The sequence below is a fragment of the Hyperolius riggenbachi genome, chromosome 12 (assembly GCF_040937935.1).
Source record: "Hyperolius riggenbachi isolate aHypRig1 chromosome 12, aHypRig1.pri, whole genome shotgun sequence".
Classification (NCBI taxonomy): Eukaryota; Metazoa; Chordata; class Amphibia; order Anura; family Hyperoliidae; genus Hyperolius; species Hyperolius riggenbachi.
The window spans coordinates 225,484,808-225,497,010 of record NC_090657.1 but is presented as its reverse complement, the minus strand read 5'-3'; the positions used below and the strand labels follow the sequence as shown (position 1 = coordinate 225,497,010).

Sequence of the window (12,203 nt, the reverse complement as noted above, 5' to 3'; positions counted from 1 at the left end):
CTGCATCCCACTCAGCATCTCTAGTGGTCTCTGCACAGCTGGGGCGTGGCCTGGGCTATATATATAGTGGGACGACTGGGGCGTGGCCAGGCTGGGGCAGTCACGTGACAGGTGATGCTATTATTAGTGACGGAGGCTCTCTGGGCTCCGGGAAAATGGTTTCCGTGGAAGCGCTCCTGACAGTTGGCCCCGCCCCGTCTCCTCAGCGCTGTCAGCGTTAGGCCTGCCCCTGGGTGACGTCACACGGCTTCTCGGGCCAGACCTTTGGTTTGCCAGCATGGAAGGGGGCGTGGCTCTGGGGTCATGTGACGGAGGGAAGATGGCGGCGCGGTGAGAGCAGCTGATGATGGTGGGAAAGCAGGAGGCCGGGGAGACTAAGACTATGTTCCTGTGCCGGGGCCTGGAGCGCATCCTTGGGGAGCGGGAGCTGCGGAAAGCCCAGCATGCACCGCTCAGGAGGGCCTGTGAGGTGGCCAGAGGTGAGGAGCCCGTCCATCTGTTTGCTGTATACACCTTGCCCCTACCTCTGTATATTATATACATCCCACCCCTACAGCTGTATACCATATACACCCCACCCCCTCCTCTGTATATCATATACACCCACTCACTCCTCTGTATATCATATACACCCCACCCCCTCTTTATATATATATATATATATATATATATATATATATATATATATATATATATATATATATATATATATATATATATATACATATATATATATATATACATACTGTATACAGCCTGGGGGAGCAGGAGCTGCGGAAAGCCCAGCATGCACCGCTCAGGAAGGCCAGTGAGGTGGCCAGAAGTGTGGAGCCCCTCCATCTTTATGCTGTATACACCTTGCCCCCACCTCTATATTATATACATCGCACCCTTACATATACACCCCATCACTACCTCTGTATATCATATACACCCACCTCTGCCTCTGTACATAATATAAACCCCACTCCTGCCTCTGTATAACATATACACCCCACTCCCTCCTCTGTATTTCATATACACACCACTCCTGCCTCTGTATATCATAAACACCGCACCCCCTACTCTGTATTTCATATACACACCACTCCTGCCGCTATATATCCTAAACACCCCACCCCCTCCTCTGTATTTCATATACACACACCACTTGTGCCTCTGTATATCATAAACACCCCACCCCCTCCTCTGTATTTCATATACACCCCACCCTTGCCTCTGTATAATATATACCCTCTCTATATATACTGTATATAGTCTGGTGGAGTGGGGGCTGTAGTGAGCCCAGCTTGTACCACTCAGGAGGGCCGTGAGATGGCCTAGCCCCTCCATCCGTATACTATACAGTGTTCTCCCCAGGCTGTTTTAGGGCACACACGGCTGTCATCAGCTCCCCTCCTCTTCCACCTCCTTATGCTGTAAGCAGAGTTGTGCTGGCCCTGCATTTTCCCCTCGCACCCCACCCGGCTACTTTTTCATGCCACCCGGTTGGAAAAAACTTCTGGGGAGAACACTACTATATACCTGACCTCCACCTCTGTATAATATGTATATATGTATATGTGTTATGCAGCCTGAGGAAGGCGTGGGAGGTGAGTAGAGGTTGAGACCCTGTCCCCTATTACACCACTCTTCCCCTATACATACTGTGTATATAATCCCCCATTACCCGCTTCACAACTAAGAGGTTTATCCCCTTATGGACCAGAGCAATTTTCACCTGACAGTGCTACTCCTATTCATCCAACAATAACTTTAACACTACTTATCACACCGAAATGATCTATACAAAAAAGGAGAGAAAAAGTCCCTGTGTCTTATATTCCAAACACAGGGCAGGGAGCCACCAACTTACGATCGCCTGCTGAAATTAACCGATGCGACGTCGGGGACTCCCTGCCTTGTCTCCCGCGTCTCTCCTCCTCTCCCCTGTGTATAAATAATTTGCAGCAGTGTGTCTCACCTCACCAGCTGTGATCAGCAGACGTCTCATCTCCTGCGTGGCTCCCCCTAGTGACGGCTTCTGCTGATCGCTGGTGAAGTGAGTTGGTGCTGCCGCTTATTATTTATACACGGGAGCAGGGGAGGTCAGGAGGGGACACAGGGGAGCAGAGGAAAGATGGGGGGCGGGGAGAAGCAGAGGAGAGATGCGGGAGGTCAGGAGGGGACACAGGGGAGCAGAGGAAGGATGGGGGGAGCAGAGGAGAGATGCGGGGGGTCAGGAGGGGAGACGGGAACAGAGGAGAGATGCGGGGGGTCAGGAGGGGACACGAGAGCGGAGGAGAGATGCGGGGGATCAGGAGGGGACACGGGAGCAGAGGAGAGATGCGGGGGGTCAGGAGGGGACACGGGAGCAGAGGAGAGATGCGGGGGATCAGGAGGGGACACAGGGGAGCGGAGGAGAGATGCGAGGGGTCAGGAGGGGACACGGGAGAAGAGGAGAGATGGGGGGTCAGGAGGGGACACAGGGCAGCGGAGGAGAAATGCAGAGATGCGGGGGGGGGGGTCATGATGGGACACGGGAGCAGGGGGGGGGGGGCAGGAGGGGACACGGGAGCGGAGGAGAGTGCGGGGGGGCCAGGATGGGACACGGAAGCAGAGGGGACATGCAGTGGGAGGTCAGGAGGGGACATGCGGGGGGCCAGGAGGAGACACAGGTAGACAGGAGGGGATGCACAGGGGGACATAAGGAGGCAGAGGATGACACGGATACAGAAGAGGACAGTTATTGGGGAGAGAACATCTATAAGACGTTCCTGGAACATGGATGCACCAGGTTTAGTATATGTTTTTTCCCTGGATTTTGGAGTGTCATATATTCCAAATAATATGGTAATAAACAGTGCATTGTTTCTCAGTTTTCAGACATTATAGTTTTAAAATAAAACGTGTGACCATAGATACAATTCACACATTTTATTTCTCCCGGTTATCGCAACCATTTAAATTATGCGGTGACAATATTTCAGTGTTCTCTCCAGGCTCTTTTAGCCAGGTGCTCCACCCGGCTAATTTTGGTAAGCACACGACTTTCATCGGCTCATCTCCTCATCCTACGCTGAATTGCAGAATTGCACCGACACTGCATTCCCCATCAAGCCCCTCCTGCCTACTTTTCATGCCACCCGGCTGGAAAAAAATTCTGTGGTGAACACTATTTTATTTGGAAATAAAAGTGTAATTTTTTTGCTTTTTCACTGTACCCTGTCAATAATTACAGCCATTGTTTGTAAAAATAAAATATACCCTAATGGCATGCATATATAAAAAGCTAAGTCCCTAACGTAAGTTAAGTTTTTGTTTTTTTTTTAAATTCTGTCACTTTGGCTTTTTTTCCCTTTTTCTTTATATATGTAGTTTTGTTTTTTTTCGCATACTAGTAGTGCAGTGCACTATTATATTTGTCCACTAGATGGAGCCTTCCTGCCTGGAAAGCTGAATTACAAACAAAAGCGAAAGTTGGGGGTGGGGGTTGGGGTGGTTTGCAGTTTTTCAATTACTACTAATCCTTGCTGCTCCTTACAGATAAGATTATTCATTAATCAGGCACTTCGATTGGCTTTGGGAACATATGTTCCCATTCACCAATCTGTCCTCTAAAAGCCGCTGGCAGGTACGAGCGCATGTGTGCCACTTGTACAAAACAGAAGACGAGTATCTACCCCATTGGGGGCAGTATGTGAAGTCCCTAAGGGGAGTAGATATACTGCAGCAATCGCGGCAAGTAGTTAATTCTCTATATCCATATTAAAGAAAGATAACAAGGTGCTATTAAGGCAAATTAGCATATAAAAACCCTGAAAGGGAATGTCCAAGCAGCCCCTAAAAATATGACATCTACTTACGCGTGGCTTCCTCCAGCCCCTAGCAGCCTCTACGTCCCTCGCCGCAGCTCTGTTCTCAGCCGCTGGTCCCCGGTGCAGAGGCCTCTCCAGGTCATCCTCTACCGCGCTTGCGACGCTATCAATCACTCGCACGTGGTGGGGAGTGTACTGTGCAGACGCAGTAGAGGATGACCTGGCGAGGCCGGCCTCTGCCCCGTCAGGGACTGGGAGCCAGCGGCGGACAGCAGAGCTGCAGCGAGGGACAGAGCGGCTGCTAGGGGCTGGAGGAAGCCCCGCGTAAGTAGATGTCGTTTTTTGGGGGCTGGTGGGATATTCCCTTTAATGACAAGAAAGCATTTTATGGAAAGCGTTGGATATTCTGTATAGTAAATAAACATAAAGGAGAGAAGCAGGACAGTCATGGATGAAGTACGTAACTGGGTTCTCCAGCTCACAATCCAGCTCTATTGACAAGATCATCTGTGAAACCACAATGCCCAAGCAGAGTCCTATGGGAAAAGAAACTCATTCAGCTGGCATCCATCTATTGGGACCGGTTCTTGGTTTGGCTGTGCCAGGATGTGGAGTATATGTGATGGCTGGTCTTCACCAGAGAGTCCCGCAAGGGGTAGTGGGTCGCCTGCTGCAAGTGATATAGTGGCAGAGGCGGGTGTAACTTTGCCTTGTGGTCAGGAGTAATAATACTCAGACACTAGTGATATTGTGCCAAAGGCTAGTGTAACTTTGCCTTGTGGTCAGGAGTAATAATGCTCAGACACTAGTGATATTGTGGCAGAGGCTGGTGTCTCTAGTTGTGGTCAGGAATAATAATGCTGACACTAAATATTGTGGCAGAGGCTGGTGTCTCTAGTTGTGGTCAGGAGTAATAAGGCTCAGACACTAGTGATATTGTGGCAGAGGCTGGTGTGACTTTGCCTTGTGGTCAGGAGTAATAATGCTCAGACACAAAATATTGTGCCAGAGGGTAGTGTGACTTTGCCTTGTGGTCAGGAGTAATAATGCTCAGACACTAGTGATATTGTGCCAAAGACTGGTGTGACTTTGCCTTATGGCCAGGAGTAATAATGCTCAGACACTAGTTATATTGTGGCAGAGGCTGGTGTCTCTAGTTGTGGTCAGGAGTAATAATGCTCAGACACTAGTGATATTGTGGCAGAGGCTGGTGTCTCTAGTTGTGGTCAGGAGTAATAATGCTCAGGCACTAGTGATATTGTGGCAGAGGCGGGTGTGACTTTGCCTTATGGCCAGGAGTAATAATGCTCAGACACAAGTTATATTGTGGCAGAGGCTGGTGTCTCTAGTTGTGGTCAGGAGTAATAATGCTCAGACACTAGTGATATTGTGCCAAAGGCTAGTGTGACTTTGCTTTGTGGTCAGGAGTAATAATGCTCAGGCACTAGTGATATTGTGGCAGAGGCTGGTGTGACTTTGCCTTATGGTCAGGAGTAATAATGCTCAGACACTAGTGATATTGTGGCAGAGGCTGGTGTCTCTAGTTGTGGTCAGGAGTAATAATGCTCAGGCACTAGTGATATTGTGGCAGAGGCTGGTGTGACTTTGCCTTGTGGTCAGGAGTAATAATGCTCAGACACTAGTGATATATTGCAGAGGCTGGTGTCTCTAGTTGTGGTCAGGAGTAATAATGCTCACACTAGCGATATTGTTGCAGAGGCTTTAGTAACTCCGCCTTGTGGTCAGAAGTAATAATGATCAGATACTAATATTATGGCAGAGGCTTGGTTGACTCCGCCTTGTGGTCCAAAGTAATAATGCTCAGACACTAGTGATATATGGCAGAGGCTGGTGTGACTTTGCCTTATGGTCAGGAGTAATAATGCTCAGACACCAGTGATATTGTGGCAGAGGCTAGTGTGACTTTGCCTTGTGGTCAGGAGTAATAATGCTCAGACACCAGTGATATTATTGCAGAGGCTGGTGTCTCTAGTGGTGGTCAGGAGTAATAATGCTCGGACACTAGTGATATTGTGGCAGAGGCTGGTGTGACTTTGCCTTGTGGTCAGGAGTAATAAGGCTCAGACACAAGTGATATTGTGGCAGAGGCTGGTGTCTCTAGTTGTGGTCAGGAGTAATAATGCTCAGATACAAGTGATATTGTGGCAGAGGCTGGTGTGACTTTGCCTTGTGGTCAGGAGTAATAATGCTCAGACACAAGTGATATTGTGGCAGAGGCTGGTGTCTCTAGTTGTGGTCAGGAGTAATAATGCTCAGATACAAGTGATATTGTGGCAGAGGCTGGTGTGACTTTGCCTTGTGGTCAGGAGTAATAATGCTCAGACACAAGTGATATTGTGGCAGAGGCTGGTGTCTCTAGTTGTGGTCAGGAGTAATAATGCTCAGACACTAGTGATATTGCTGCAGAGGCTGGTGTCTCTCTCTAGTTGTGGTCAGGAATAATAATGCTCATACACCAGTGATATTGCTGCAGAGGCTTTAGTAACTCCGCCTTGTGGTCAGAAGTAATAATGCTCAGATACGAATATTATGGCAGAGGCTTGGTTGACTTCGCCTTGTGGTTCAAAGTAATAATGCTCAGACACTAGTGATACTGTTGCAGAAGCTGGCGTCACTCTGCCTTGTGATCGGGAGTAATCTTGCTCAGACATGCTCAGCAGTAATAATGCTCAGACTGCTATGGGTGTGGTCTTTGTTGTGGGCGGGAGTTACAGCCCTCATTATGTCTGTATTTAGGAGTTTGTGCAGTTCTCAGACTTGTCTTCTTTCTCTTGTAGATGAAATCAAGGCGGAGCTGGAGAGAGAGAAGTAAGTATCATGGCAATAATAATGTGGTTACTATAGTTACTTCACAAGAATTCACAACTACCTAAAGGATACATGAGAAAGCTAAAAAAAACAGCTTCTTCCAGCCCCTCAGTCTCTGTGTCCCTCGGCACAGCTTCCCCTGTAGTCAGCTGTTCACTCTGTAATGGTCCATTACCCGGCCTGGTCAGCTTCTTCTGTGCATGTGAACTGCGCATGCCCAGAACGCCCCGGGGGCGACGGGACCGCAAATGGTGCATGCTTGCAACTGGTCATACGCATTGGCCACCGATCTGGCCAGGTTGGCTTCTTCCGTGCATGTGCGCACGTGCCGCTCACTGTCGCCCTCCCGTGGCCAGGAGCATTCTGCGCATGTCCGCATGTCGTGATCACCTGACTACTGGCCGACAACACAGCTGTGCCGAGGGACACAGAAACTACGATCTCTCCTCTCCATGATTTACATTGTGAAATGTATCCCATGTGGTGTCATCTCCTATTTCCTCCATTTTTTTCAGATTCGGCTCCGAGCTCCCATCCAAACCCAAATTCATTGAGGCTGACAAGTATTTCCTCCCATTTGAGCTGTCCTGTCAGACCAAGTCCCCTCGCATCGTCAGCACTGCCCTGGACTGCCTGCAGGTAATGGCTGCTGCTACGTGAGGGGGGGGGGGAATCTAACTGTGTATGGAGATAGCCTGGGATTGTGCGCCAGACCTACTGGCCATTCCACAGTGTGCCGGCCTCATGCTGGTATGGATGTAAGCTCTGGCTTGGTAAAGTGATGCCACCAGTCTGTCTCAGAGGCGGGGGATAAAGATGGCGGACAGGATGTGTACAGCTGCGACAGCGCTGATAACTTCCTGTTTGTCTTGTAGAAGCTCATTGCATACGGCCACATTACCGGCAATGCACCAGATAAAGGAATCGCAGGGAAGCGACTTATTGATCGCATCGTGGACACAATCTGCAACTGCTTCCAGGGACCGCAGACGGACGAAGGGGTCCAGCTCCAGATCATAAAGGTACCTGAACAGTGTCCTATCAAATAATTAAGGTGTAAAATAATTAAGGAATAAATTAGGTGAACCATCTGTGGAGAATACTAATCTCAATGACTTGCCAGTCCTCCTATGGACGGTCAGATAGGCTCTCACCTGTCATACCAACACTTTGTGTATAACAGAGATCCCCAGTGACGTAACTAGAGTCTTGGACCAGAATCTTTTTATATGAAAATGAATTATTTTATCTACATACAAAAATTACATATAACAGGGTTATGTCAAATCTATTCATCTAACATAAAATGGTCTTCTGAAGTACATACATTTTACATTCCATACTTTACCAACCTCATTACTGGCGGCTCCAACCCACGACCCTGAGATAGTCTCATGATCTGCTGAGCGAGCCAGAGCTGTGCTAAGCCATATGATATAGGAGGCCTCTCTATATGTGCTTCCCACGAGACATACCTGCTTCCATGCTTTACCTCTGATCAGAGCCAGCACTGAGTACACAAGCTAAGATAGTAAGGGGGTGTCTGATAGGACGAGGTCAGTGTGGCACTCGAAAGAAAAAAAGACACAAACAGGATCACTAATAGTGTAGTATTTTCACAAAAGGGACAATAATGGCATTAAAAGGGAAATAGAATGCATTAAAAGGGAAATAAAAAATCGAGATGCTAGCATATTACCCCTGTTTTAAAGAGACTCTGAAGTCTCAAAAAACCCCATCTTTTTATATATGTTTAATATCTTAGCCCTTACTAAACCGCCTCATTCCCGCAGCTGTAAACTATCTAAATCCCCCCCACCCCCCCAACTCTCTGGGGGGCAATCAGGGCAGCGCTTCCGTGAGAGGCAGAGCTATGAGCCGCAGCTCTGCCTCTCAGCGTGTCTGTCAGCCAGGATCGCCGCCTCTCCCTCGCCCCTCTGTCTTCCTTCACTGAGAGGGGCGGGGGAGAGGCGGAGATCCGCCGCTGACAGATGCGTGTGAGGCAGGGCTGCAGCTCATAGCTCTGCCTCACACGGAGGCGCACAGTGCAGCAAAATCCACAACCAAGAAAGTTGTGGATTTTGCAGGGGAGAGGGAGGGCGAGTTAGGGAGGATTTAGATAGTTTACAGCGACGGTTTAGTTAGGGCTAAGATATTAAACCTATTTGTTAAATAAAAAGACGTTTGTTTTTTTGAGACTTCAGAGTCTCTTTAACTCTCTAAGGCCACATCTGGAATATGGAATTCAGTTCTGGGCACCACATTACAGGAAAGATATTGCAGTTTTAGAGCAGGTGCAGAGATGAGCAACAAAATTGATACGTGGGATGGAAGGTCTCACTTACCAAGAAAGGTTAGATAAACTGGGTTTATTTAGTCTAGAGAAAAGACGCCTTAGAGGGGATCTAATTAACATGTATAAATACATCAGAGGGCAATATAATAGCTTGGCGGATGAGCTTTTTGACCCTAGGCCTTCTCAAAGGACTAGAGGACATGATCTGCGCATGGAGGGAAAAACGTTTTAGCCATTTTTTTTTAGGAAAGGGTTCTTTACAGTAAGAGTGATTAAGTTGTGGAATGCATTGCCACAGGAAGTCGTTATGGCAAACTCTATACCTGCATTTAAAAGGGGCTTAGATGCTTTCCTTGCGTTGAAAGACATCCATAGCTACAATTACTAGTTAAAGAGACACTTTAGCCAGGAAAAAAAAAAAGTTTTACTCACCTGGGGTTTCTACCAGCCCCCTGCAGCAGTCCTGTGCCCTCGCAGCCGCTCACTAATCCTCTGGTCCCCCGCTGCCAGCTAGTTTCGTTTTTGCCGACAGGCCCGTCAGGACTGACCACACATAGCTTTTTCCGCATCCCCGACTGCAATTAGCGCTATTGTGGGCCGCAATGCGTACAAAAATACGCGTTGCCGCATTACGTATTTTTGGACGCGTTGCGGCCGCAATAGCGCTAATTGTGTTGCTCACGTCTTCTCTCTTGTTTCAGGCTTTGTTGACCGTAGTCACTTCTCCATACGTGGAGATCCACGAGGCCACCATCCTGCAGACTGTCCGCACTTGTTACAACATCTACCTGGCCAGCAAGAATCTGGTGAACCAGACCACAGCCAGAGCCACCCTCACCCAGATGCTGAATGTCATCTTCACCCGCATGGAGGTTCAGGCGGTAAGAGAAAGGGGGTTGCCGGGTGGAAAGCAGGGTGCTTTGTATTGTCCGGAAAGAGGAGGCTGCCCTATATTTTGCTGGGTGGAGGGTCGGGTGCTGCGTATTGCAGGGTGGAGAAAAAAGGTGCCATGTGTTACTGATGGGAGAGGAGGGTGCGGCTTGTTGCCGGGGCGGAGATGAAATTGTTGCGTGTTGGCGGAGAGGAGGGTGCCGCGTCTTGCCGGGGCGGAGAGGAGGGTGCCGCGTCTTGCCGGGGCGGAGAGGAGGGTGCCGCGTCTTGCCGGGGCGGAGAGGAGGGTGCCGGGGCGGAGAGGAGGGTGCCGCGTCTTGCCGGGCTGGAGAGGAGGGTGCCGGGGCGGAGAGGAGGGTGCCTCGTCTTGCCGGGGCAGAGCGGGTGCCGCATCTTGCCGGGCAAAGAATTGGGTGTGGCGTGTTGCTGGGGTGGAGAGGAGGGTACCGCCTGTTGCCAGGGCAGAGTGGAGGGTGCTGTGTATTGCCGGGGCGGAGAGGAGGGTGCCGGGCCGAGAAGTGGGTGTGGTGTGTTGCTTGGGTGGAGAGGAGGGTGTCGCGTGCTGAGAGGAGGCTGCCACGTTTTGCCGGGCCGGAGAGGAGGATGCTGCGTGTTGCCGAGCAAAGAAGTGGGTGTGGTGTGTTGCTGGGGTGGTGAGGAGGGTGTCATCTCTTCCCGGGTTGGAGAGGAGATTGTTGCGTGTTGTCAGGGCGGAGAGGAGGGTGTTGCCGGGCAGAGAGGAATGTGCCATGTGTTGCCGGGTAAAGAGGTGGGTGTGACGTGTTGCTGGGGTGGAGAGGTGGGTGTGGCGTGTTGCTGGGGTGTAGAGGAGGGTGCTGTCTGTTGCTGAGGCGGAGAGGAGATTGTCGCGTGTTGCTGGGGCTGAGAGGAGGGTGCCATGTGTTGCCGGGTAAAAAAGTGGGTGTGGCGTGTTGCTGGGGTGGAGAGGAGGTTGCTGTCTGTTGCCGGGGCAGAGAGGAGGGTGCCGCGTTTTGCCGGGGCAGAGAGGAGGGTGCCGCGTTTTGCCGGGGCAGAGAGGAGGGTGCCGCGTGTTGCCGGGGCAGAGAGGAGGGTGCCGCGTGTTGCCGGGGCAGAGAGGAGGGTGCCGCGTGTTGCCGGGGCAGAGAGGAGGGTGCCGCGTGTTGCCGGGGCAGAGAGGAGGGTGCCGCGTGTTGCCGGGGCAGAGAGGAGGGTGCCGCGTGTTGCCGGGGCAGGGAGGAGGGTGCCGCGTGTTGCCGGGGCAGGGAGGAGGGTGCCGCGTGTTGCCGGGGCAGGGAGGAGGGTGCCGCGTGTTGCCGGGGCAGGGAGGAGGGTGCCGCGTGTTGCCGGGGCAGGGAGGAGGGTGCCGCGTGTTGCCGGGGCAGGGAGGAGGGTGCCGCGTGTTGCCTTGGCGGCGAGGAGGGTTCCGCGTGTTGCCGGGGCAGAGAGGAGGGTGCCGCGTGTTGCCTTGGCGGCGAGGAGGGTTCCACGTATGGTCATAGCGTCGGTACTGCCATGGTGAAATGCTGGGTAAAGGTGTGGATGCGTCATGGTGCTGCTGGAATTGATGAAAGGAGTTTTTATTTAAAGGGGCACTATGGTGAAAATTTTAAAAATTTAAAATATGTGCAAACATATACAAATAAGTATGTTTTTTTTTTTTGTTTTTTTTTTTTCCCCAGAGTAAAATGACCCATAAATTACTTTTCTCCTATGTTGCTGTCACTTACAGTAGGTTGTAGAAGTCTGACAGAAGCGACAGGTTTTGGACCAGTCCATCTCTTCATGGGGGGGATTCTCAGGGATTTATTTATTTTCAAAAGCACATAGTGAATGGCAGTTGCTCTGTCCAACTGGCAAAAAAACTGAGTAGCGAGCAGGGAAGCTCGCCAGCATCATTGTTTAAATCCTTTTTATGGTATATCTTTATAAAGAATAAAAGCCTTGCTGAGAATCCCCTATGAAGAGATGGACTAGTCCAAAACCTGTCACTTCTGTCAGATTTCTACTACCTACTGTAAGTGACAGCAACATAGGAGAAAAGTATTTTATGACTCATTTTTACTAAGGAAGAAATGTACTTCTTATTTGTCTGTTTGCACATGTTCAATTTTTCGCCATAGTGCCCCTTTAGCCACTTGAGGACGCCCCCAGCCGATGGGCGGCGGCAAAGTCCGGGCCCAAACGACCGCAATACGCCCATCGGCGGGGGCGGCTGCGGGAGTGGCTATGCGGCGATCGCGTCATTCGTGACGCGATCAGCTGCCGGGGACTCGCTCCGCCCACCGCTCGTAGTAACCCGCCGGCCGTTCGGAAGCGCCGGCCGGTTACTAGCTCCCAGATCGCCGCTGCACGTATGTATAATAGGCTTTGTAATGTATACAAAGCCTATTATACTGGCTGCCTCCTGC

At 50.4% G+C, this 12,203-nt stretch overlaps 1 protein-coding gene across 1 annotated transcript in view; it reads left to right on the top strand.

Annotated features, from left to right (window-relative positions):
- The first annotated feature begins 283 nt into the window (after window positions 1-283).
- Window positions 284-12,203, top strand: part of ARFGEF2 (ADP ribosylation factor guanine nucleotide exchange factor 2) — a 66,296-nt gene continuing 54,376 nt past the window's right edge. The window contains exons 1-5 of the mRNA XM_068263163.1: window positions 284-479; window positions 6,596-6,626; window positions 7,142-7,265; window positions 7,502-7,648; window positions 9,624-9,803. Coding sequence (XP_068119264.1) covers window positions 344-479; window positions 6,596-6,626; window positions 7,142-7,265; window positions 7,502-7,648; window positions 9,624-9,803 — 618 coding nt within the window. The 5' untranslated portion in view covers window positions 284-343. The remainder of the gene's footprint in view (window positions 480-6,595; window positions 6,627-7,141; window positions 7,266-7,501; window positions 7,649-9,623; window positions 9,804-12,203) is intronic.